Source organism: Nelumbo lutea, chromosome 3, assembly GCF_056320005.1.
Source record: "Nelumbo lutea isolate HS-2025 chromosome 3, American lotus-T2T, whole genome shotgun sequence".
Lineage (NCBI taxonomy): Eukaryota > Viridiplantae > Streptophyta > Magnoliopsida > Proteales > Nelumbonaceae > Nelumbo > Nelumbo lutea.
The window spans coordinates 55523208-55551102 of NC_142686.1; the positions used below are offsets into that span (position 1 = coordinate 55523208).

General features: G+C 39.2%; 1 protein-coding gene and 1 long non-coding RNA gene across 4 annotated transcripts; one reads left to right on the forward strand and one right to left on the reverse strand.

Annotated features, from left to right (window-relative positions):
* Window positions 1-18841: 18841 nt before the first annotated feature.
* Window positions 18842-21855, reverse strand: LOC148865078 (uncharacterized). The gene is made up of 3 exons (XR_016109135.1): window positions 21553-21855; window positions 20934-21044; window positions 18842-19232 (listed from the first exon to the last, which is right to left on the reverse strand). It is a non-coding gene; the product is annotated as an uncharacterized LOC148865078 (long non-coding RNA).
* A 699-nt stretch (window positions 21856-22554) lies between these two features.
* Window positions 22555-27626, forward strand: LOC148865079 (uncharacterized). Of its 3 annotated transcripts, none has more exons than XR_016109290.1 (3): window positions 22624-26069; window positions 26150-26293; window positions 27145-27626. XR_016109290.1 is itself a non-coding variant. In XM_088975412.1 (2 exons), exons 1-2 carry the CDS (start codon window positions 22772-22774, stop codon window positions 27471-27473), a joined length of 3627 nt encoding a protein of 1208 aa, XP_088831538.1. In that variant the 5' UTR covers window positions 22555-22771; the 3' UTR covers window positions 27474-27626. The 3 variants fall into 3 exon arrangements, 1 of the variants encoding a protein (XP_088831538.1); XR_016109289.1 differs by having other exon boundaries at window positions 26190-26293; XM_088975412.1 differs by lacking the exon at window positions 26150-26293 and having other exon boundaries at window positions 22555-26069.
* Window positions 27627-27895: the final 269 nt, after the last annotated feature.

Here is a 27895-nt window from a genome sequence, read left to right on the forward strand (position 1 = left end):
CCTTTGAAATGGAATTTTTGTCTAACTTAATGGCCCAAACTAGTTTTCTGCTGGTCTCAGGGATTTGTCTAGGAAAGATTCATTAAGGTAGAATGAGGCCAGGAAACAAATGTTCCAAAAATTCTGTCATCTTGTTGGGTTTGAGAGCTAGAGGCGAGGAGTGTGACAGAGGGGAGTGGAAAACAAGAATGAGAAAGTCTGCATTAATGGCATCCAAAGAAGAAATGGTGAAGAAACAAAATAATTTCCTGCAAAAGCAAGAGTTTCCTGCAATCGTTAATGGCGTCTTTCCAGTCTCTTTGGTTGAGATTCCTCACTGGGATTTGGCTTGCCTATTTTTCACTTTTTTTTTTTACTTGTTTCAAAAATTATATTATAAAAAGCTAGCGGAAAAAATTACCCTTTAATGGGTGCTTAAGTAAACATGTATTCGATTTTGATTGGAAGTGCACCCCTACACACACCCATCCGAGTGCAGGAAACCCGATCTCATAACCAATCGGGGACAAGGGTGGGATTGAGGAGTGAAGTCCCTTCCCAATAGGGAACTCGTTAAGACAAAATGGACAAATTTTGAAAGTAGTTTTGTACAATTACTATAATGTGACTACATATATTGGACAAATTACTATTGATTAATGATCATAGTTCTGTGCTAAACCAGTTTAGATTATGTACTAAATTCTTCTTTACTTTAATTAAGTAATTATTTTCCAAAAGCAAGTTTTTAAAAATAGAATTTGGGGATTTGGGTCTTAAATGGGAAACCTATTTCCATGAGGGATGGAGGGATGGCAGTTCATTCTTCTTGATGGGGTTCAGGGACAAAAATGGGAATTTACTTTAAAATTGGGGACGGGGATGGGGAGTTACGTCAAAATTGGGTACCAGCTCCCCATCCCGAGCCTGCCCTATTCACACGAGCCTTCCCTATTCACATTCCTAAATTCCACTATGTCAATATGTATTAATTAGTAGCAGAAATTAATAATTGATGAGGGTAGATTTGGCCCTCCAGTGGAATTGTGACACGTTGCACCTCATGCCAACTAAGTATGGCCCCCAGGCAGCTCGCCATAGGCAGTTCGCCACAGGCAACTACCACAGCTTGCCATAAGCAGCTTGCCACAAGCAGCTTGCCATAAGCAGCTTGCCACAAGCAGCTCGCCATAGGCAGCTCGCTATAGGTAGCTAGCCACAGGCAGCTCGTCATAGGCAGCTCACCACAGGCAGCTCGCCACAGGCAGCATGGCACTGCTCGCCATAAGCAGTTAGCCACAGGCAACTCGCCATAGGCAGCTCGCCGCAGGCAGCTCGCCATAAGCAGCATGCCACTACTCGCCATAAGCAGCTTGCCATAGACAGCTCGCCATAGGCAGCTCGTCACTTGTAGAGAAGCTCGGTACAAGAGTAGTTTGGCGTACCGCAGGAAGATCTCCTACCTAATGACCTAGCCTAGACACTGACCCGCCGATTGACACAGGCGCCGACCTGACAACCTGGCCCAGACACCGACCCGCCGATTGACGTAGGCGCCACCCTGACAACCTGGCCGAGGCGCCTACCTGGCCGCCTGACACAAGCGCCAGCCTGACGACTTCGAGGAGTTCACCACCGTACCCCAGTTTTGATGGGATGTGACGAGTCTTACCATTTGGAGGCTTTTCACCCACCTAACCCGCGAGGATCCGGTATATAAAGACCTCACCCCCCAAAGGGGAGGGGGAGGAAAAAAATGGAGGTAATCCCTGCTCTCTAGCTCTCTCGTTTCTCCAATATTATCTTCAAAGCTCTCTACAATCAGAGTGCTAACTTAAGCGTCGGAGAGCCCCTGCCGAAATAATACCCCCCGGGTCCTCTAATTCAGTTCTCGTAGGTCCCTCAGCTCCCGTTGCCTACAAAGAGGAGGAAAAAAATGGAGGTAATCCCTGCTCTCTAGCTCTCTCGTTTCTCCAATATTATCTTCAAAGCTCTATACAGTCAGAGTGCTAACTTAAGCGTTGGAGAGCCCCCACCTGGAAAATACCCCCGGGTCCTCTGATTCAGTTTCGCAGGTCCCTCAGCTCTTGCCGCCTACAAAGAGGAGGAACAGATGGAGTTCTCGCAGGTCTCTTAGCTCCCGTCACCTACAAAGAGGAGGAAAAGATGGAGTTCTCGCAGGTCCCTCAGCTCCCGCCACTTACAAAGAGGAGGAAAAGATGGAGTTCTCGCAGGTCCCTCAGCTCCCACTGCCTACAAAGGAAAGAAGACCACCTCATGCTGAGGGCAGTCGGGTTGCACTGCACCAAGGAGCTCCACCATTCTCTAAGTTACAGGCCGCCTAGTAGGGAGTTCGCCACCAGGTAGCTCTCCACCAGGCAGTTCGAGCTCACCATCAGGGAGTTTGCCACCAGGGAGCTTGTCACTAGGGAGCTCGCCACCAGGCAGTTCGCCACCAGACAGCTCGCCACCAGGCAGTTCGCCCCCATGCAGTTCTCCACCAGGCAGTTCGCCCCCAGGCAGTTCTCCACCAGGCAGTTTGCCACCAGGCAGTTCACCGCCAAGTAGCTCATCACTAAGGCACGTCACCACCGGGTCAAATAATGAGGTACTTAGCCAAAAAATTTTTACATCACAAAACATTGGTACTGGCCAGAAATGGCTACATCAATTGGTGTCGTCTGTGGGAAAACACAAAAAACTAAGTTCTCATCTTACAAAAGCTAAGTCCTCTTCTCCCAGAAAGCTAAATCCTCTCTTTTTAGAAATCGAAGCTATCGCTTTATAGTTTGCACCTTTTATGAACTCAAAGACTATGCAGGGAGCTAATAGACTAAGTAGCTCTACCAACCTTACTTTCAATTCAGATAATGCCTCATCAGTCCTCTCTACAAGGTCTCCCCTACAAAGATGAGCTCTTCGTGGCTTTCACAGGAGTTGGCGGCCAACCGACTACATAGGCATCCTTATCGGTCGAGCCTTCTAAGGCTCCCGTGTGAGCTGGCGACCTAAAGTTGGTAGTGTTGCCCCCGAAGGTCGAGTCCCTAGTAGCTTCTTGTAGGAGTGGGTGACTGGCATTACGAAGTTGATGCAGCACAATCATAGCTCGACACCTCACAAGCAAAGCCTACGGGCCACATTACTACTCAAGACCCAGTCGCCTCTCCGACATGGGTAAAGTAAAAAAAGAGTAGACTACGAGTCACTCCCAAAGCCTACGAGCCACAATACTGCTTAAGACCCAATCGCCTCTCCGGCACGGGCAAAGTAAAAAAAGGGTAGACTATGAGTCACTCCCAAAGCTTATGGGCCACATTACTACTTAAGACCCGGTCGCCTCTCCAGCATGGGAAAAAGTCAAAGAAGAGTAGATTACGGGTCACTCCCAAAGCCTACGGGCCACACTAGGAATTGGATCAGCACTTACTAGCTCATCGACTTACGGGCCAAAAGAAATCTACTCCCTTCACTGAGTTACTCTCAACTCAGGAGTGTGGGGCTATTGATGAGGGCAGATTTGACCCTCTAGTGGAACTGTGACACATGGCACCTCATGCCAACTAAGTATGGCCCCCAGGCAGCTCGCCACAGGCAGCTCGCCATAGGCAGCTCATCACAGGCAACTGTCACAGCTTGCCATAGGCAGCTCGCCACAGGCAGCTCACCATGGGTAGCTCGCCATAGGCAACTGCCACAACTTGCCATAAGCAGCTCACCATAGGCAGCTAACCACAGGCAGCTCGCCATAGGCAGCTCACCACAGGCAGCATGCCACTGCTCGCCATAAGCAGCTAGCCACAGGCAGCTCGCCATAGGCAGCTTGCCATAAGCAGCATGCCACTGCTCGCCATAAGCAGCTTACCACAGACAGCTCGCCATAAGCAGCTTACCACAGACAGCTCGCCATAAGCAGCTTGCCACAGACAGCTCGCCATAGGTAGCTCGTCACTTGTAGAGAAGATCAATACAGGAGTAGTTTGGTGTATCGCAGGAAGATCTCCTGCCTGACGACCTGGCCTAGACACTGACCTGCCGACTGACACAGGCGCCGACCTGACAACCTAGCCCAGACACCGACCTGCCAACTGACACAGGCGCCGACTTGACAACCTAGCCCAGACACCGACCCACTGACTGACGCAGGCGCCGCCCTGACAACCTAGCCCAGGCGCCGACCTGGGCGCCTGACACAAGTGCTAGCCTGACGACTTCGAGGAGTTCACCACCATACCCCGGTTTTGATGGGATGTGACGAGTCTTACCGTTTGGAGGCTTTTCACCCACCTAACCCGCGAGGACTCCGGTATATAAAGACCTCACCCCCCAAAGGGGAGGAGGAGGGAAAAAATGGAGGTAATCCTTGCTCTCTAGCTCTCTTGTTTCTCTAATATTATCTTCAAAGCTCTCTACAATCAGAGTGCTAACTTAAGTGTCGGAGAGGCGCCGCCGGGAAAATACCCCCGGGTCCTCTGATTCAGTTCTCGCAGGTCCCTCAACTCCCGCTGCCTACAAAGAGGAGGGACAAAATGGAGGTAATCCCTGCTCTCTAGCTCTCTTGTTTCTTCAATATTATCTTCAAAGCTCTCTACAATCAGAGTGCTAACTTAAGCGTCGGAGAGCCCTACCAGGAAAATACCCCCGGGTCCTCTGATTCAGTTCTTGCAGGTCCCTCAACTCCCGCCGCCTACAAAGAGGAGGAAAAGATGGAGTTCTCGTAGGTCCCTCAGCTCCCGCCGCCTACAAAGAGGAGGAAAAGATGGAGTTCTCGCAGGTCCCTCAGCTCCCGCCACCTACAAAGAGGAGGAAAAGATGGAGTTCTTGTAGGTCCCTCAGCTCCCACTGCCTACAAATGAAAGAAGACCACCTCATGCTGTGGGCAGTCGGGTTGTGCTGCACCAGGGAGTTCCACAATTATCTAAGTCACAGGCCGCCTAGTAGGGAGTTCGCCACCAGGTAGCTCTCCACCAGGCAGTTCGAGCTCGCCACCAGGCAGTTCGCCATAAGCAGCTTGCCATAAGCAGCATGCCACTGCTCGCCATAAGCAGCTTGCCACAGACAGCTCGCCATAGGCAGCTCGTCACTTGTAGAGAAGCTCAATACTGGAGTAGTTTGGTGTATCGCAGGAAGATCTCCTGCCTGACGACCTGGCCTAGACACTGACCCGCCGACTGACACAGGCGCTGACCTGACAACCTAGCCCAGACACCGACCCGCCGACTGACACAGGCGCCGACCTGACAACCTAGTCCAAACACTGACCCGCCGACTGACGCAGGCGCCACCCTGACAACCTAGCCCAGGCGCCGACCTGGGCGCCTGACACAAGTGCCAGCCTGACAAATTCGAGGAGTTCACCACCGTACCCCGGTTTTGATGGGATGTGACGAGTCTTACCGTTTGGAGGCTTTTCACCCACCTAACCCGCGAGGACTCCGGTATATAAAGACCTCACCCCCCAAAGGGGAGGAGGAGGGAAAAAATGGAGGTAATCCCTGCTCTCTAGCTCTCTTGTTTCTCTAATATTATCTTCAAAGCTCTCTACAATCAGAGTGCTAACTTAAGTGTCGGAGAGCCCCCGCCGGGAAAATACCCCCGGGTCCTCTGATTCAGTTCTCGCAGGTCCCTCAACTCCCGCTGCCTACAAAGAGGAGGGACAAAATGGAGGTAATCCCTGCTCTCTAGCTCTCTCGTTTCTCCAATATTATCTTCAAAGCTCTCTGCAATCAGAGTGCTAACTTAAGCGTCGGAGAGCCCCTGCTGGGAAAATACCCCCGGGTCCTCTGATTCAGTTCTTGCAGGTCCCTCAACTCCCGCCGCCTACAAAGAGGAGGAACAGATGGAGTTCTCGTAGGTCCCTCAGCTCCTGCCGCCTACAAAGAGGAGGAAAAGATGGAGTTCTCGCAGGTCCCTCAGCTCCCGCCACTTACAAAAAGGAGGAAAAGATGAAGTTCTCGTAGGTCCCTCAGCTCCCACTGCCTACAAATGAAAGAAGACCACCTCATGCTGTGGGCAGTCGGGTTGTGCTGCACCAGGGAGTTCCACAATTATATAAGTCACAGGCCGTCTAGTAGGGAGTTCGCCACCAGGTAGCTCTCCACCAGGCAGTTCAAGCTCGCCACTAGGCAGTTCACCACCAGGCAGTTCGCCACCAGGCAGTTCGCCACCAAGCAGTTCGCCCCCAGACAGTTCTCCACCAGGCAGTTCGCCACCAAGTAGCTCATCACTAAGGCACATCACCACCGGGTCAAATAATGAGGTACTTAGCCAAAAAATGTTTACATCACAAAACATTGGTACTGGCTAGAAACGACTACATCAATAACAATAAAATAATACTAAAGATAAATTAGGAAAGTTAAAATAAATATTAGTAATAATACTACAACAAATTAAAAGTATTAGTAAATATATATGCATAATATTTTATTTGATATTTTAAATTAGCCAACCTTTTTAGCTGAAATTATTATTGGTATACTGCATCTATATTTAGCTGAAAGTGAATAAAGTCTAATACAAATTGATAAAATTAAAATTCATTTAAAATAATCAAAATTAACCATAGTTTATCTAATCATAATAAATACTTATTAAGAAAATTCCAGATTAATACCCTGTAATTTAAAAGTAGTATCAGTTTAGTACCTAAACTTCCAAAAACTTTCATGACATGTAAAAGGACAAAAATGTCCTTAAGATGTCATCTAATTTTCTTTATCTACCAACTTGAACAAATATTGGGGTCAAACAGCGAATCAATAAGCATCCTTGTTATACATAAAAGGTAATTCAGCTCAGTCGTTTGTAAGTTCGTCTTGTTCCCATCCATTTCCGTCTTGTTTCAAATCCTTAGGGGTTAAAAAGTTTTAATTATTTCAAACCTCCAAACCCACGGAGGAGGCTTCTCCAGTCGACGAACTCCCTACTCAAGCTCCGAGAAGGAAATAAGGAAGGTTGCATCGAAACCTCATTAATAAAGCATGCTTCATCGTGGTATTCTCCTGTGTCCTAGCCTCCTCGTCGTCGTACAGTGCTCAAATCCTCAGGTTTGATCGATTCAAATCCCCGAAGCTTACTCACTTTCTACTTCCGTTATCCGATTGCGAAAGCTCTAATCTTTCTTCTCTTTTGAGCTGAATGGCAGGTCAAATGTAGCAAAACTTGTGTAGCAGACAACTGTAACCATAAGCCCTTTTTCTGGTCTGATTTTGGGTTTCTTAATTTCTAAACTTTTGGTTTCATCATTAGTGAAATGTTTCGATCTTGATATTTTTATTCCTTTTGTATTGAATTTTAGCTGTCGGAATTCCATATGGGAAATTCTGTGGAGTAGGGTGGACGGGTTGTTCTGGAGAAAAGCCGTGAGACGTTCTCGATGCATGCTGTAAGACTCACAATGAATGCGTTGATAGGAAAGGAAGCAAGAAAACAAAGAGGAAATTAAATTCTATTTAATTCATTTTATGTTTTGTTCAAAGAAATCGGCGTCTTTATATGCTCATAAATATATCTAGATTCTGCTTTTTCATTTTGTACTTCCAGCTACATTCTGTCTGGTTAAGTTTCTCCTGCTTGGATGACCTCTTGGACGTTGAACATTTGATTTCAATACGAAACTGGACAAATCTCGAAGGCTACATAATTAGTCTGAGTAAACAGGATTCGTAACGACAACTCCTCTTTCATTTTCTTTGTCCTAGTTCATCTAAGTAATTTAAAACGCCTCCCTTTCTCTCTCTCTCGTTGAATTGGTTTGGATTATTGTTTGGATCAGTAGCCGCTGGATTCCAGCGGACAAGAGATTGAACCAGAGGACTTGTTCGAAGTTTCAAACACAACGGGCCGAGGAGCTGTATTAAGCACAATTGAAGTGGATGGAGAGAATCAAGTATCAAGGTCCCTCTCTTCTAGATCTTAAGTTAAAAGATTATGAATCTCTTATGAGGTACAAAATTATGAACAGTGTTTTCTTTTAAAAACCAGTTTTGACATTTTAAAAGTTAAGTCACACTTGTTATAACTGATGGACTCCTGATAACGGCAGGGACTAAATTGATAATTTTTGAACGTTTTGAAGTTTAAGCTTCCAAAATACAAATACAAATTCATTTTGTATATATTTACACTGTACATATTTGTATTTGGCGTTGGAAGGAGTACAAATGCAAATATGTAGAATGCAAAACCTTATATTTTGTATTATTGTGTATGTATTTATGCTGCTCATATTTGCATTTGTACTGCTTCCAAAACTGAGCCTTAGGTACTAAATTGCAAAGATCCTTAAAATACAAGGTACTAATCTGGAATTAATTTGGCCTTGCCCAATTGAAAACGTCGCAAGGGTGCTTCAACTTATTTATATATATAATAAAGGAAGGTCCTCAGGCTTCAACTTATTTATATATATAATAAAGGAAGGTCCTCAGGCAACAGCCCCCCACCATTCGGACATGCGGCAATATCAATTTAGTGGAAAAAACATATGAGAAGTGGGACGTTCAAATTTTCAAAGATAAAACCAATCCCTTAGACATGTGGCACTGTATAACAGGTGTCACACATTCATTAACAGTTCTTTACAAATAGGTGACAAGGGAAACTCTCATTCTCAATCCATTCCTAAAAAATGCAGAAAATACAAAAACAATTATCCACAACCACTTATACTGCCTACATTCTATCAATCTCAATTAATCAACAACCTTTTGCCTATTATAACAAAAAAAAAGAAGAAAAAAAAAACTGTCCATTCTAATCCAATTTCATAACAAACAGGAAAAATTGTAGATGATAGTGATTAATTTATGGGCATGGCTCGCATGGAGGAAAAACGAAGACCCGTGGAGGCTTATACCACTAAAGAGGTATAAGCCAACCCAAGAAAAAGAGGGCATAAATCATGCCTACCGACCCGACACCCTTGGAGCCTTATATTCACACCATACTGAATATAGTGATGTTACATGATCCATGATCAAGACGAAGATCATGGCTACCAACCCAAGAAAAAAGGGCATAGATGTAGGGGAAAACAAATTTATTGTCCATGGTGGAGGCGGTAATAGTGGGAGATTAATGGTTATGATGGGTTTGGCTTGCTGTTATTCTCAGGGTATTTGCAACGGCTATTATTTCATTGACAGGCTTTGATGGATACGAAGATGAAGGTGCTTCTGACTTAGCTGCTCTCTCTCTCTCTCTCTCTTTTGTGTTATAAAACATGATACCATATTCAATTAAGATTACAATTTTTCAAAAAAAAAAACACAATATGTTTCATGTCCTTCACTACTTGGCTTCTCCCTTCCGTACAAGACTACAAGTCCAATCTATGGATGATGCATGTGCCCTTATTGCATGATGTTTAAATATCGAGGATTAAAAGAAAATATTACTATGACAACCCATTATAATAAGTTAATTAATTATGTTAATAACGTAATAAAATAATAAAATAAATATTAATTAATGCAAATTTAATAAAAAATTAAAAACATAAAAGATATTAGTTACATTATTTTAATAAAAATAATACTTAACAAGTTTTATTAAAATTAATAAATTTATAACAATTAATATCAATTTACAATGTTATTGAAAATGTATTTGACAAATATGACCCAAAATCAATGCTTCCATTGGACTTAATGCCCAAACCCATTTCGGGCATTAAGTCAATGCTTCCATTTGACTAACATTTAATAAATCAAGGGTTTAATTTATATGATGTTGACCCCAATTTTTAGATAAAAAACCCAAAGATATATATATATATATATATATATATATATATATATGGGATACGTGGATGCATTCAACATTGAGAGAATATTATCTCCACGTGTGGATTATGAAGTGAACCGTATGAGGATAATCTGTTATTTTGTGTGTGGCTCCCTTTCCAATGTGTGAGGAGATTTAGCTTCACAGAGGCAGAAAAATTTTTGCACCCTCTCTCTCTCTCTCTTTCTCTTTGTCTCTCCCACTCTCCCTCTCTCTACTCCCCCTCATTCTCTTTGTTTTTTGGTCTTGCAAAGGGTTAGGGTTTCTTTGTTCTATTCTATTTGTAGTTTGTGTTCTGTTTAGCAGAGCTTTGGGGGCTTACTCTTCGGTCTTCGGTTCTCTGGCCATAGGTTTTGCTTCAGTTTTGCTCGCTTGCACTAATGGTGGGTGGTTCTTGCCATCACTTGTGCAAGGGATGCTTGCAGACAACACAGTGAAACTCAGTGACAACATGGTTGTTGATAATCTCAATGGTCAACATGGACTCGACGGCAGCCTTTGACGCCAATTTGATCTCAATTTGAGCCAACTATTCGAGAAAACGGTCAAAGCTTGAACCCATAAAAAAATCCGACATGCTTACGGGCAATAGATGGAGTCTTGAACCAAAGCCATCATCGTAGTAAAGCTCAAAGTTTCCCCTCTTTCCACGACCACCTTCAGTGCCGCCATGTAGGCCTCGGTGGACAATAACGGGGTTAAAAGGTAAACAATCCACCAATGTTCCGTCGGCTGCGATGGAACCCTAGATTCGTACTTTGAATGCCTGCACCTACCGGTTGCATGTGCAAATCAAGGGGGCTCGACGGTTTCCCCAATAAATCCCTCATCGCAATCAGGGCAAAAAATAGTTTTCTCAAGTCAAAACCCTAACAAATCGATTGCGTCTGTAGCACTAGTATGAAGATCCAGCCAAAGCCATCTATATAAGCAAACCTAGAAAAACCTTTTTCTGTAGATTAGGGAAGCATGAGAAAGAAATCTGATAACACATAACCCTATTTCTTTTACAACCCGTTCGATAAGTGAAGAAAAGCAGAACAGAGGGTTGTGCTCCACACAATCACTTCCTTGAAACACTGGACTTCGCCACTAAATCTTACATAGAGATTTGAGAAATCAAGCTATAGAAGCCTTTTAAGTTACCTCACTAATTTTCACAAGAGAAAAGAAAAATCCAAGATTTTCACATCGATGAACAAATTCAGGATATAAATGAAGAAAGAAACCATAAAATTCCTTGTGTATTTATGAGATTATAGGTTTAGCTCAGAGGTTTGATATCAAGAATTTTATCTTATATCAAATAGTAATGTGATTTTGTGTTATTTTATTTCACGAAATTTGACAAAATAACTTAAAAACTAGAGTCTACGATTACAGAAGATTAGCACCCAATAACTTCAATTACCTGAAAACTTAGCAAGAAAATACTTTTCTTTCACAAGACCCTGCAAGCAGGGACCCCTCTGCTAGTATATTCCAAAAAAGGTGGAAGTGGTTAACTCCACTCTCTAAAGAAGGGACAATTTTTTAAACCATTCTGTTTTATTGCAGATAAGCAATTATAAATTTCACAATTGCATCCTAAAATGTAGAAGGCATGTCTCACACTTTCATTTTCTGCCTTTACGTTTTGATAGTAGAAACTGAAAATCTAGAAATAGGTCATACAAATTAATTAATTAAATAAGAACCTAAATCATCAATTAAAAAGTAAACTCAACTTAACTTATCAAATTAATTAAATAAGAAGCGTAAATAAAATTTTCCACATAAGTATTAGTGAATCTCAAACCAATAAAATGGCCTATTAGATAAAATGGTGTGAAACCCATTCTTTCGGTTGTCAAACAAAGCAGATCAAATTAATGGCCCCGAACATGACTACTTATAAAGAAAAGGTATTCACCTCAAAATATGTAGGCCCATAATCTTTCTAATTTATTATTTTTTTAATCTGAATAAAAAAACTCTCAAAGGTGTCTGTTCTAATATTTTTTTTTTTGGTCTGAAATAGGTTGTCAATTATAAATTAAACGTTAAATAACAAATTTAAATTAGATATTCCAAATAAATAGTAAATGTTAAACAAAATTATACCTTATGCTTATGCGGCCTGCCAAACAACATTTATCAAAATATAAGAATAAAAAATTATCAAAATACTAATCATATACTTAGTACGGGGTCATTCTCTAGTAAAGTTTAGGAATTTTCTCCTTTTTATGAATTTTTTATTTTTTTATTCCATGACATTTTTTTAAACAACCAATGATATGTTATCCTTCCCCATAAAAAATTATCTAAATTCTTTATCTCTTTCTCTCTCTCTCTCTCTCTCGCACACGTTTTCAACAATCTCATTTCCTAAAATTTCTCCTAAAATATCTCTCCCACTTTCTACTAAATCATCTCCAATTCCTATTTATCCCCTAACTTATCTCTAATTTACTAGAGAGTTTCTCTCCAAATTATCTCTAAATCCTATTTATCCTCTTACCCACTTTTATCTTTAACTATCTAAATAAATTTTAATTAAAAAATTTAAGAATTATTTAAATATTCTAACGGAATTATATAGTAACTATAAAATATTTATTAAAAACACAAAAATTAATTATAACAGATTTAATAATATTCATATTATTAATAAATTTCTATTTTTACAAAATTCATCATGAAATTATGTACTAACAATATAAAATATTTTCTGGACTATTCAAATTAAATGTTAATCAAATAATAGAAATTTAACATTTAACATTAAAAAATAAAATATTACTTAAATATTTCAACAACTAAATATCATAAATCATAAAATACTAAAAATAGATAAATAATTATATAGAAAAATATTTAATATTCTGTAATAACTTTTAAATAAATAAATTCAAATAATTTTTTTAATGTAGTTGCTCTTCTTCCATGGAGATCAAGCGTGGGCTTCACCAGACTGTCATACAACACCATCCTCGCCAAGTCATGGGGTCCCGTCCCTTCCATTTTCCCCTACTCAACATCGCTTGGAAGAAGCTTTGCTCCATCAACTTTTAGAGGATCAAGAGGGGGAATTGATTACTGATGGAAAACATGGACAGACCCAGTTATTGATCCTTCTCTTGTTCCAATCTTCGCCCAGATTTCTATCCTAAAGGTAAACAAACGATGCCAAACCACCCAAGGAGCACAAGGTCACTTGCAATATGAAGCAGCCTTGCTTCACTGTTATATCCACGAACTCGTCTCCCTTGGGGGCTACATTGAATTTGTCATCAGTGACATATTTTTCTGGCTTCGTCCTTTAGAGCTGCAATTTCTTTGTATTTTCTCTCAGTATCTTCATTTGGATTAGATTAGGGTTTCGTACGATATGTTGCCACGACAGTTCCAAATATGGAGATGCTAAGAATCAATAAATCTTCTACAGAATTTGACATGAACTTATTATGTTCTTCCGGACAGGTTGGAGCCGTCGACCCATTGACAGTTCTGGGTCATGGCGATCCAATTGTCAACCATGATCGAGAGAGAGAAACACATTTTCTTTTAGGGAAGAGTACGAGCAGACCCATTGCAGAAATCTGAACAGCAGGCCAATCCGTACAGAATTTATAATGTTTCTCTAATTCAACTTTTGAAATTATAAGACCGATTCCTACGCCATGTAAGCATCACACTTCTACCTATGTTTTTCCTGTGAGGTGGCAATCCAACTGGGATTCCATGTCACAATAACATTTATTTAAATTTTTATTTTGAAATTTAACTTTAAATTGCAAAGACTAAAATGACCCTGCTAGGGTTGTTCTCTCCCGCCCTCCCTCTTCCCTCTCTTTTGTTGTCTCTCACACTCTCATCTCTGTTCTCTTACTATTTCTTCCTGCGACTGAACTTAGGCTGCTCTCTCTCCTCTGTCACTTTTATTTCTCGTCTTTATTATCACCAAGCTCTACTTACAACTGCACCAAGTACTGTACAGATCCACGAATCTCTCCCTATGTCCCTCCCCCTCTCTCTCTCTCTCCAAGAACATCTTCACATAAAAGAACAAAGCCATAAAAAGAGAAGTTATACTTCTCGCTTTGTATCTACTATTGCATTTTCTGCCACCACCCCATCTCTCTCTGTTATCCATGGTCTCTCTTTCAGATTGGTCGGTATGAATCGCATCTCGAGGTTTGGCCCGAGGGAGGATTGTTCTGGCGGGATCACAACTCCGGAGAGGGCTACTGCCCCTAAAGCTGCAGTTGTTTCTGCATCTGCCCCTGAAGTCGCTGCTACTCCTCAGTATGAAGCTTCCCTTCCCAACAATAATTCGAACCCCCAAAGCGATAGGGCTACAGCATGGACGCCGCAGCAACCCCAAACGTCACTTTCACCCTCACCGTTGCAGTAGGTTCCACCTCCATAGCATGCCAATCTTTCGAATGGTTAGGGAATGAAAAAAGGGTCTTTGGCAATCGTCGATTACACCCAAGATGAAACCACTATGTCTCCCGAAGCTGAGGTATTTGGTTCCTCAATATTTATAACCATATATAGCTTTTAACTTGATTATTTGTTTAATTGAGAACTGAATCATTGGTAAAGAGATCGTTGAGAAATTTAATTTGTAGAAATTTATTTATATTCATGAATTCACCCACTTGAGATTAGAGCAGAAATCATATATGCAATTGTAGAATTGAGCTCCATTTTTAGTGGTTGTGATGTTATTTTGTTCCATAAGAAGTTTAGGATAATTCCTTCTATTTACTTATTGAACTATATTCCTTGTATTTTGTCTTATTTCAACTATTTTTTAAACCTTTAGATGCTAAAGCATCATCCATGATTCTATTTACACTGATCCAAAAGTGTTCAGTTTATAATCTATAATTCTATACATTGAAAAATTTTAATTTACACCAAAAATCAATCCATCTGATCGAATTAACCAACTACAAGAATGATTCATTTTGAACCACTGTTTTCAAAACCAGACCGAACTGGAAAAACCGAGAACTATTTTTTCTCCCAATCTGGAGGACACAACAAAGCTGGAAGACACAAAGAGTTTTAAGGGTTCATGCTAGTAAATGGAGGTTGATTCCTTAAAAGTCAAGCTACTTTTAGAACCATCAACCTGGAGGACACAACAAACCTAGAATTACACAAAATCTTCTCAAATTGGTGGTCAACCAAATTAAATCATCCACCAAAATCTGGTAAGCAGCAATTATATGCTTGCAAAAATTCCTCATTGTGCTTAGACTCATATGGGATTAGATAAATAGGAGCATGCATAACAATGATTGTGTATAGCTAATACAGATTTTAGAGTTAATAAAGTCATATCTCTTCTCTAAGCAACCTCTGTCACAATCCAAAAACCAAACCAAGATATTCTTTTATTGTCAAATGATATTGTTTTTTTTCTATGGTTTTTGCATGCCTTTATATTTAAATTTGTTATTTTAATTCCATCATGGTAAATTTATACCATGTTAGATGATGCTTACCAGGTTTGCACATTTGGCATCGTCTCTGCCAATGGGCCATTAAGATATGTTTTTTTTTTTTTGAAAAATAAAACAAAGTTCATTTGAAAAAAGAATGGCTTAGGATTGTGATAAAGCATCACCCAAAGAGGAAATAAACCCAAGAGCCTCACAAGCATCCCAGTGGTCCCATACTAATACCCCTATAACCGAATGACAAAATTTGATAATCTTTTCTCCAAATGACCTTCATCATAGTCCGATAATACAAATCAATGTATTATTTTATTGTCAAAAGATATTGTTTGTTTCCAAAGGCTTTCGGATGTCTTTATATTAAAACTTGTCATTTTAACTCCATCTTGGTAAATTTTTACCAAGTTAGGTGACGGTTACCAGTTGGGCACATTTGGCACCTTATTTGCCAAGGGGCCATTAAGATTTGTTTTTTTTTTTTTTTTGTTGAAGAATAAGATAAAATTCATTAGGAAAAAGAATACATTAGGATGGTGATAATCCATAAAGAATTCCAAAAGCCCAACATTGATCTCACAGATCCCATACTAATACCCGTAGAACCGAAAGACAAAATCTTATCATATTTTCTCTAAACAACTTTTATCACAATACAGAAAACAAACCAAAATATTCATTTATTGTTACAAGATATTGTTTCTTATCTATGGCTTTTGCATGCCTTTATATTTCAATTTGTCATTTTAATTCTATCCTGGTAAAGTTTTACCAAGTTAGATGATACTTACCAGGTTGGCAAATTTGGAAAAATAATACATTAGGAAGGTGATAAAGCATCACCCAAAGAGGAAATAAACCCAAGAACCCCACAATCATCCCACTGGTCCCATACTAATACCCCTAGAAACGAATGGCAAAATCTAATAAAGTACAACAAGCATGTATATGAATTGCATTGAATGATATCCATTAACATATCAAATTAACTTTCATAACCTAATACTCAGTTGTTACAAACTCATACTCAACCATCACATATCCATATCTATAATATGCCTATGCAAATCCCACCTAAGATGTTTACAAACTCATACTCATATTCATACTTAACCATCACCTTCTATACCGTGTTACCTTTATGTTAAAAAAATCCTTGAGATGATATTAGATGGGTTGTATCTGAAACTAGTCCATAAGATGAAATGTTAGTTGTTTGGTATTGAAGCAAACTTAGCAAATCAACAACTTGGGCTAGTGTGAATAAAGACATGATGGTTTAATGAAAGGCAAGAGATTGAGAGCAAAACATATGATGGTTTTTTGCAACTCTACTAGTATTATAGATGCAACTATCAAAGACATGGAGGTGGGCTGGTCTATGAAAAATTTTAATGAATTTTATCATCTTTTTCAAAAAAAAAAATATCTTAATGGCCCATTGGCAAAGACGGGGCCAAATGTGCCAACCTGGTAAGCATCATCTAACTTGGTAAAACTTTACCAAGATAAAATTAAAATGATAATTTGAAATGTAAAAGCATGCAAAAGCCATAGATAAGAAGCAATATCTTGTGACAATAAAGGAATATTTTGGTTCGTTTTTTGTACTATGATAGATGTTGTTTAGATAAAAGATGATAATATTTTGTCATTCGGTTCTATTGGTATTAGTATGGGATCTGTGAGATCAATGTTGGGCTTTTGGAATTCTTTATAGAGTATCACCATCTTAATGTATTCTTTTTTTTAATAAATTTTATCTTATTCTTCAAAAAAAAAAAAAAAAGCAAAACAGATATTAATGGCCCCTTGGCAAATAAGGTGCCAAATGTGCCAACCTAGTAACCATCACCTAACTTGGTAAAAGTTTACCAAGATGGAGTTAAAATGATAATTTTTAATATAAAGACATTTAAAAGCCTTTTGAAACAAACAATATCTTTTGACAACAAAATAATACATTGGTTTGTATTATCGGACTATGATGGAGGTTATTTGGAGAAAAGGTTATCTAGTTTTGCCATTCGGTTCTAAGGGTATTAGTATGGGACTAGTGAGATGATTGTGGGGTTCTTGGGTTTATTTCCTCTTTGGGTGATGCTTTATCACATTCTTAAGGTATTATTTTTTAAAATGAATTTTATCTTATTTTTCAAAAAAAAAACATATCTTAATATTCCATTGGTAGAGACGGGGCAAATGTGCCAACCTGGTAAGCATCATCTAAATTGGTAAAACTTTACAATGATAGAATTAAAATGACAATTTGAAATATAAAGGCATGCAAAAGCCATAGATAAGAAGCAATATCTTGTGACCAATAAAGGAATATTTTGGTTTATTTTTTGGACTATGATAGAGATTGTTTAAAGAAAATATGATAAGATTTTGTCATTCAGTTTTACGAGTATTAGTATGGGATCTGTGACATCAAAGTTGGGCTTTTAGAATTATTTCCTCTTTGGGTGATGGCTTATCATTGTCCTAATATATTTTTTTCCTAATGAATTTTATCTTATTATTCAACAAAAAAAAAAAAATCTTAATGGCCCCTTGGGAAATATGGTGCCAAATGTGCCAACCTGTTAACCATCTAATAACTTGGTAGAAATTTCTAAGACGGAGTTAAAATGACAATTTTTAATATAAAAGACATCTGAAAGCCATTGCAAATAACCAATATCATTTGACAATAAAATAATACATTGGTTTGTATTATTAGGCTGTGATAGTGGTTGTTTGGAGAAAAGATTATCAGATTTTGTCATTCGGTTTAGGGATATTAGTATGGGACCAATGTGATCAATGTTGGGTGATGCCTTATCACCTTGCTAATGTGTTCTTTTTCGTAATGAAATTTATCTTATTCTTCAAAAAATCTTAATGTAGGGCAAAATGTGCCAACTTGGTAAGCATCATCTAACTTGGTAAAGAATTACCAAGATGCAATTAAAATGACAATTTATAACATAAGGAGTTGTAAAAGCCCTTTCAAACAAGCAATATCAGTTGGCAATAAAGGAATATCTCAATCCATTTTATTAAACTGTGATAAAGGTTATTTGAAGAAAAAATTATAACATTTTGTCATTCGGTTCTACTAGTATTAGTATGGGATCTGTGAGATCAAAGTTGGGCTCTTATGTTTATTTCCACTTTGGGTGATTCTTTATGACCTTCTTAATGTATTCTTTTTATAAATGAATTTTATCTTATTTTTCAAAAAAAATATATCTTAATGGCCCATTGGACTTAAAATGACAATTTTAAATATAAAGGCATGCAAAAGACATTGCAAACAAGTATTGTCATTTGACAATAAATGAATATCTTCATTTGTTTTATTAGATTGTGATAAAGGTTGTTTGAAGAAAAGATTATATGATTTTGTCATTTGGTTCTATGGGTATTAGTATGGGATTTTCGAACAACACAACTTAAACTAGATCTGATCCAGCGGAAGGCCTATCTTCGAGTTGAATTGCCTAATTGAAGACCTCCGCTTACAACCTTGCTTATCAACAAGGGAATCAAAAGACAGTTTAGTTTAAGTGGAAAATTTTAGGAGGGGAATACTCCAGTTAGAACCAATCAAACGCGTCACACTCCCCTCCATATATAGAAGACCTCTAAGGGGTCCAATCACTCAATAAATCATATAAGAAGCTTCATTAGTTTATCAAATTGGTAGAGCATAACCATCAGACATAAAGATTATGACCAAATTGCATTCATGTTCTTCCTTAGGCAACACAAACATTCAAGAGGGAGGAGAAATAGTTATGAAGGTGATGTATACCATTATAGTTTTAGAATAAATAAATTTATAAATTCGATGAAATTGAATAGTGATGAACAAGAAGAAATTGGAACATGTACCCTTGATGTCTTAGTTGTGGAAACTGATCTGATCTGACCAAGGAACTACTTCTTGGAGCCAATAAGGTTGGAGGGGGCTCACTTGTATCTGATGAAGAGAAAAGAGGTGTCTCAAGAGGGGTAAGAAGCCTATTCATGGAAATTGAAGGAAACAAACATTAGTTGTCAAATGCTAGTTTGAGTTCAATTTTCTAATTATACATCATCTATTTAAGGATATACTTACACCTATTTATTAAGGGAAAGAAAAACATATACACAATCATACTTGTCAGTGGTAAGATTATATTATCAAACTCAAAGAATTAGAAACAAAAAAAGTTTGTTTCATTTCCATACTATGTCATTGTGAAAACAAAAGATTCTTTCATAGAAATGTGATTCCAGAACTAGATGAGTACAAAAGGAACTTGCAGAACAAACTCGTTTTGGTTGAGAATTGACTCAGGCCTGTTGGGCTAGGTCAAAAGTTGGTGAATATAAGCTTAACATTAAAAATTTAACCACTGTAGCAGTGCAACTTTATGTGGGTTGGCACTTGGCACCTAAGTCAGTACTGTATTTTGATTCTTACGAGGGATAATCTGTGATCCATGATTTGGATTCTAATTTAGAAATTACTTCTCCTTGGTTTTGCATCAGATGATTATTTATTTGTAAATCTTGAGGTCTAGTCTAGAAATGCTAATAGTCCTAGGAAAAATTGTACAGGCACTAGGTGGAACAATTTTGCTCACTTGACTAGAAATAAGGGGCTTCATACAGTTGAAAAGGAAAAGATACAGGGAATTTCAAAAAATGAATAATGAGAAAATTACAAGCATGCCATTAGAGAAAAAGTAACAATCATATGATTCGGGTAGCTGCTAAGAACTGGATAGACTATTATATATATGGTAGTCTATAGTAGTCCGATGGCATATAAATCACCTTTTCACCAAAATAAAAATTAAATTCTTTCATCTAAGGATTTTTTTTTCATCTGTTAAAATCATATCTATCAACTTCTTACCAACTGTGAACTGAAAAGTAAATGAAAAATAAAAGCTACCCAAGCCACGCTATTTCCTATCTTCATTCCACATTGCGTTTACTTAACAGACCATGTAAACTTTACTATGGTCAAACATTCTATAACTTCATTAAGATCATGGCAATAATGTCAAAGTAACCTATAGCTCTCTTTCATGATTTCTTGAATTTTTTTGGAGATGCTACCTGTTACTGATCTATGAACTTCAAGAGGCTTTTCTTATGGTTCAAAATATGTTTCATATTCTGACCACAATAGGCCTACTCTAGTATTCTAATTGGTTCACTTTTCCTATATTAATTTCATTAGCTGCAGAAATGGCGAACAAATCTTCCTTTACGAGTTAATTTCCTTATTACTGAAGAATCATTTACTGAATGATAAAAGCCAAATGAATTCCCAGGTAGTAGCAATAAGACAACCTCGGAGTGCTATCAACAATTGTTGGGTAGCCTCTCTAGACCAAATAATACGAGTGAGAAACACCGAACAACATTCTCAAGCAAGTAGATCCTAGCACCGTTGGACCTCACACTAACAAATTTTACCATGTTAAGGATCTAGACTTCAAGAGGAATTGAATTCCCATTGTCTCTTATTGGTTAGCACTTAGCTAAATAGAAAATGCAATTAACGAATGGAAGACCACCATGGCTAGCCAGAGAGATGGAGAGAATTTTATTCAATATAGAAAGGAGACTATTAAAGCTAGAAAGCAAGTAAATGACAAACAGTGATCTAAAAACTAACAAGCATACAAATTACGTCAGGGAGAAAATTATGGACAAAACGCATACCAGTCATAATCATTCTTTCCGGCCCCCATCCACTAAACAGAGTAGATCGTCGATTCCATTCCTCGCTAGTTTTACTGGTCCAACTGATAATTCTCCCCAATTTCATCGATACTGAAGACATTCATAACCAGAACTATTAACAAATATGATATTTCTTTTATTAAGAAAATATCAAAATAATAAATTTGACTTTGACTAATTTCTTCTCAAAAATTTATTATTAGGAGGAAATCAAACATTGGCGTTCCTTCTTAAGTATTTAACTAAGCAACTAGAGTTAGAAAGGGCGAAATGACAAGCAAAAAATAATAATGATAAATAAATTGTAGAATCAAATAAAAACAAAAAAATGAGAAAAATATTTAACATCACTCTTAGGCTAGAAAATAATACTATCGTAAATATAAAGTTGTAGCAAAGAAATACGGATGCCCTCTAAATTTGCACAGGTGCACATAGGAACATCAACCTAATCAAAATCAACATCAAATTGGTCAGCTCCTCTGACAATTTCTATCGTCTCGTTGAAATAGCAAGAACAGCCTGCTGGAAGCTGACAAATTTTGAAATTGAAAAAAAAATGAATTTTCTATCGTCTCGCTGAAATAGCAAGAACAACCTGGAGAAGAGATTTAAGTTTTCATCTGTATCTCTCGAGATGATGGTGGTGCTCCGACCTCTCCGGAGTTGCGATCCCGTCGGAACAATCCTCCCTCCGACCAAACCTCGAGATGCGATTCATATCGACCAATCTGAAAGAGAGACAATGGATAACAGAGAGAGATGGGGTGGTGGCAGAAAATGCAATAGTAGATACAAAGCGAGAATTATAGCTTCTCTTTTTATGGCTTTGTTCTTTTATGTGAAGATGTTCTTGGAGAGAGAGAGAGAGAGAGAGAGGGAGGGACATAGGGAGAGAGTCGTGGATCTGTACAGTACTTGGTGCAGTTGTAAGTAAAGCTTGGTGAATTGTCACCTCACAGGAAAAAGGAAGTGTGATGCTTAGATGGCGTGGCTGAAAATCGGTCTTATAATTTCAAAAGTTGAATTCGAGAGTCATTATAAATTCTGTATGGGCTCGTCTGGTGTTCAGATTTCCCTTTCTTTTATTATTGAACGGAATAGAACAAATCTCCTGAATAGTCCAGAGGGCAATTTTATCCTATACGAAATAAATACGAAGTGTGTGTCATAACTCATAAGGTGGAAACACCTCGTGTGTTATGCCTTGAAGTTGACATTCTGAGAGCAGCATTCCCTTTAATGATATTAAGGGTGAAAAGTCACCCTTATCGGCTAGAAAAAGCTCAGTTGGAAAGTTGATAAAGGAGGTTCTGCAGGTAGACGAAGAAAAACTAGTTAGTTTATAAAGCTTATCTGCAGGTTGGAGGAAGTAGAGTGCCGTTTTGGCGTGTTAACATCCACATTCTTGTTTTAATCGCCCTAGGTTTGGATGTTATTTTTGAAAATTTCTCAACACTTCGGTCATCACTGATGCGATCGAGTACTATGATCTTATAACGACTCTTCCGTGTGACTTAAGGTTCTTGGCCGGTGTAAGGCTGTTGGGCTTTTTTCCTCTTTAAAGTCAATAGTTTGGTCTTCAAGGAATCCGACTCATACCGTTGAATGGCATGGATCAGTTAGACTTTGTTCTGCAACCGTTCGTTGAGGTTTCAACCTTTGAATATTTAAAAGCATTCCTTGACCCAACATAGTAGATACGTGATAAATTCATTCCTTCCTCCATCCCTCCAGCCATGTCGGAGTAAGTAATTCAGGGAACAGGTATCGGCAAAACGGTTGTCTGCGTAGTACTCGATGTGCAGACACCAGACATGTCGCAGACTCAAAGACCGTATCTTTTCCTTCCTCTGCTTCTTCTGTTTCTCTTCTCCCTCCCATTGAAGCCCTCTACATCAACAACTACAGAAGCCCAAGCTCTGGTCAAGTGGAAGAATAGTTTAGCTTCCTCTGATGCTCTACGTTCTTGGTCCCTCACCAATATAAGAAGCTCCTGCAATTGGGTCGGCATCGTCTGCAACAAAGCCGGAAGCGTCACCCAGATAAACCTCCCCAGCTCTAGTCTCAACGGGACACTCGACCAACTTAGTTTCGCATCGTTACCCAATCTCACCAGTTTTGATCTCAGCGGTAACTCTCTCGATGGAACAATTCCCTCGGCCATTGCCAACCTCTCCAAGCTCACTCACTTGGACCTGGGCACCAATAATTTCGTTGGTTCCATCCCTCCAGAGATCGGAAGGCTGTCGGAGCTCCTCTATCTCAACCTCTTCAACAATTCTCTCGAGGGTCCAATCCCATATAAGATCAGCAATCTCCAAAAGGTATGGTACCTAGACCTCGGGTCAAACTACTTAGAATCCCCTGACTCATCCAAGTTCTCTGCCATGCCCAACCTTACATATCTTAGTCTTTTCTACAACTCACTGAGTATGGACTTCCCGCCTTTCGTACTCAACTGCCGGAACCTGACTTACCTCGACTTATCGTCGAACAGCCTTTCGGGCCCGATACCAGAACTGTTGGCCACCAATCTGCAGAAGATTGAGTACCTTAATTTTACTAGTAATTTCTTTCAAGGGCCGTTGCCTGTGAACCTGAAGAAGCTTGGTCGGCTGAAAGAGCTACGTCTGGGAGAGAACAGGTTCACTGGTACAATACCCACTTGGATTGGTTCTATTTCTGGACTGCAAATTCTCGAATTACAAAGCAATTCACTGGTTGGGCAGATCCCTTCTTCACTGAGCCAACTCAGGATGCTTCAAAAACTGTATCTCGATGGTAACAGATTGAATTCGACTATTCCTTCCGAGCTCGGCCTTTGTACTAATCTCACCTTCCTAAGCCTTGGGGCGAACTTTCTCACCGGGTTCCTTCCTCCCTCCCTATCCAAACTGACCAAGATATCTGTACTGAATATCTCAGACAACTCGCTATATGGAGAGATTCACCCTTACTTCATTACAAACTGGACCCAATTGACCTCTTTGCAACTCCAGCACAATAGCTTTAGGGGAAAAATTCCTCCTGAGATCGGTAGATTGACAAATCTCACAGTCCTCTTCCTCTTGGATAATCACTTTTCAGGTCTGATACCTCCGGAGATTGGGAACCTGAAAGATTTGGTGCAACTAGACCTATCAAAGAACGCTCTCACAGGTCCTATACCTCGCATATTCGGAAATCTAGCAAAGCTTGAGTTCTTGAACCTTTTCGGAAGCAACTTAAATGGGACAATTCCCCCTGAGATTGGAAACATGTCATCACTACAGATGCTTGATCTCAACTCGAATCAATTGCAAGGAGAGGTGCCAGACACCATATCTCGCCTTGAAAATCTTGAGATGCTCAACTTGGTTAACAACAACTTATCTGGTAGCTTTCCGAGAGAATTTGGACAGAGTAGTCCTTCTTTGAAACATGCCTACTTTTCCAACAACAGCTTTTCTGGTGAGTTACCGCCGGGGTTATGTAATGGCTTTTCCCTAGAACGTTTGACAATCCATACCAATCATTTCACAGGGCCATTGCCCGCCTGCTTGTGGAATTGTTCAAAACTGGTTAGAGTAAGGCTTGAAAAAAACCAGCTCACTGGGAACATATCAAAGGCTTTCGGAGTACACCCAGATCTTCTGTACATAGATCTCAGTGGTAACAGGTTTTCTGGTGAGCTCTCCCCAGAGTGGGGAGAGTGTGCAAATCTTACTTATTTTCACATTGATGGAAATAAAATTTCTGGTGAAATTCCAGCTGAGCTTGGGAAGTTAACCCAATTACAGGATCTAAGCCTGTCTTCAAATGAACTGAGGGGACAAATTCCAACAGAATTAGGGAGTCTGAACAGGTTATTCAAGCTTAATTTGAGCAAAAATCACTTGACAGGAGTGATCCCTCGGAGCATTAGCAATTTAAATGGCCTACAAGTACTTGACTTGTCAGAAAATGTATTAAATGGCAATATACCTTCAGAGATTGGAAAGTGCACCAGCTTGATTAAGTTGAATTTGAGTAACAATGAGTTATTAGGTGAAATACCATCTGAGTTGGGGAATTTAAATGCTTTGCAGTCGTTTCTTGATCTTAGCCAAAATTCATTCTCAGGGTCCATTCCTTTGAACCTGGGGAAGCTGACTGCATTAGAGAATCTCAATCTATCCCATAACAACCTCTCTGGCACAATCCCTAAATTGTTATCTGACATGTCTAGTATACAGCATATAGATTTCTCCTACAATGAATTGACTGGTCCTGTTCCAGATGGCAACATTTTCCTGAAGGCACCTGCTACAGCCTTCATTGGAAATCCAGGTCTGTGTGGAACTGCAAAAGGACTACCCCCTTGTGATACAAGTCCTCCTCGCAGTCATTCCAAGAAGCATAACAGACTCATTATTTCTATCATTGTCCCCATTGTCTGTGTTTTACTTTTGGGAGCTGTAATTACTGGAATTCTAATTCTAAGTAGGAAATCAAGACAACCAGGTGAAGAGATTAGAAGTGTCACAAAGGATGAAACTTCTGGGGAATTGATTTGGGAAAGAGAAGGAAGATTCATATTCAATGATATCATTAGAGCCACAGACAACTTCAATGAGGAGCACTGTATTGGAAAAGGAGGATATGGATCTGTTTACAAAGCAGTGCTTTCAACAGGTCAAATAGTAGCTGTTAAGTGGCTAAATATGTCAGATTCAAGTGACATTCCAGCAATAAATCGACAAAGTTTTGAGAATGAAATCCGTACATTAACAGAAGCTCGGCACCGGAATATAGTTAAGCTGTATGGATTCTGTTCTAGGAAGGGAATCGTGTATTTGGTGTATGAGTATGTAGAGAGAGGTAGTCTGGGAAAGGTTTTGTATGGGAAAGAAGGGGGGAGTGAATTGGACTGGGTGGCAAGGGTGAAAATTATCCAAGGGCTTGCCCATGCAATTGCTTATTTGCACCATGATTGTTCTCCTCCTATTGTGCATCGGGACATATCTGTGAATAATGTTTTGCTTGAGTCAAGCTTTGAAACTCGGCTTTCAGACTTTGGAACAGCTAGATTATTGAGCTCTGATTCATCCAATTGGACTACAGTTGCTGGGTCTTATGGTTACATGGCTCCAGGTATGCTATATTTTGTATCCATTTGTTTTTTTATTCATTTCATTATTCTTACCTGTACGAATTGATGTCTCCTGGTTTAGGATAAGAAATCATCTAATGGTTTAGTAACACTGGAATTAGGGATGAGGACATAGGCAACTGTTCTTTACGGAGCTAACTGTTTCTATTTGGATTCTGGATCATCTTCAATGTGCTCAAGAGATGATTATCTCAATGGACCCAATGTATGACAACACTCATTCATCTACTGTTTTCTGCCTTGTACCTTGTAGGCAAACATGCTTGATGATTCAAATTTTATAAAACAGTGAACCTGTTTTCAGTACTGAATGTCTCTTGGGCAACTGTCATTTACTGTGCTATCTGCTTCTGATTGTATTGTGTATCATCTAAAATGTGCTCAATAGATGATTCTTCCATGTTTCAATGGGTTTGACTTGACCAAAGTAGACCAGGCATGCACATAGTTTACTAATTCATATTGGCAAAACCCTACTCAGCTTCATTAGGTCCACCATTAAGCATCTTTTCGATAGTCTGGGCCTTGTACATGATGTATCTTGCTATGTTGGTACAAGTGTTTGGATCAAGTAAATGAAATATGCACGCAAGATATGGACCTGATCCAGACAATCCTCTATTGGACTAGAAAACATCAGCTGACTAATGTTTTAAGCACTTAGCAGAAGTGACTCGTATTGATAAGTTGGCTACAGGATTCTTCTTTTGAGCTTAAGTTAGAAATCCTTTTATATTATTAGAGGCTTCTGACTTCCTATTTAGTATCTATTTGTTAAATATTCTGCGTCAATAATAGTATTATTATTTCTAACCTACTGCCTAGCTTTTCAAAACTTTGGTCAGATAACCTCAACCTGGTCTGACCTGCGTCCTCCCTAACTAATGATTTTTAGCTCTGTATTGGATGCTCAGCACCTTTCTTTTTGGTCTGACTTTTGGTGCATCATGTAGTGGATAAATATAACAATTTCACCATAAACCATACCATAAATATCTAAGTTCCATTTTCTGTTTAAAAATGAAACCTTAATAAGTTATCTCCTTTGAATTGCAGAGCTTGCATTTACAATGAAGGTCACTGAAAAATGTGATGTTTATAGCTTTGGAGTGGTGTCTTTGGAAGTTGTGATGGGAAGACACCCTGGAGAGCTCATTTCTTCGCTGTCATCACCATCAATTAGTAGTGATTTTGACTTGTTGTTGAAGGATGTTGTAGACCAAAGACTTCCACCACCCACAGGTCAATTGGCAGAGAAGGTGGTGTTTGTAATTAACATGGCACTGGCATGCACACATGCCAATCCTGAGTCACGCCCTACAATGTGTTTTGTTGCACAGGAACTGTCAGCTCGCACCCATGCATTTCTATCAGAACCACTTTGAACAATTACAATGAGCAAACTAATAGGCTATCACAAATAGATCATGTTAGGTAACTGTATTGATTTTTTCCAGTAGAGTCCATGTCCCTTGGATGAATGTATGGAGGAACAGTATTGTATCGATGAATAACCTCATTTTAAATATTTTCTGTTATCTGAGGTGTCTTATCAGGCATATTTCTGAACCATGGGACCACTGCATCTTGATTATCATAGATGACAAAATTTCTATGCATATCACTAACAACAAATCAAGTTGTAATGAAGTTTTCTTCTTTTTTTTTTTTTTTTTTTTTTTTGACATACAAGAGAGGTCCCAATCACCTCATTAGAGCAAGGAAAACTTAAGATGCCACCAATGCCATGCCTATCCATGTAACAATGTCTGTCATTAACTTGTCTAAGGGGATATTGTGCAATTCT

What these genes read in the sequence shown, in the direction of transcription:
- LOC148865079 (XM_088975412.1), top strand. Translation starts at nt 22,772, where the DNA reads ATGTCGCAGACTCAAAGACCGTATCTTTTCCTTCCTCTGCTTCTTCTG. An exon ending in TTATGGTTACATGGCTCCAG is followed by an intron (nt 26,070 to 27,144) that starts GTATGCTATATT and finishes TTTGAATTGCAG; the next exon opens with AGCTTGCATTTACAATGAAG.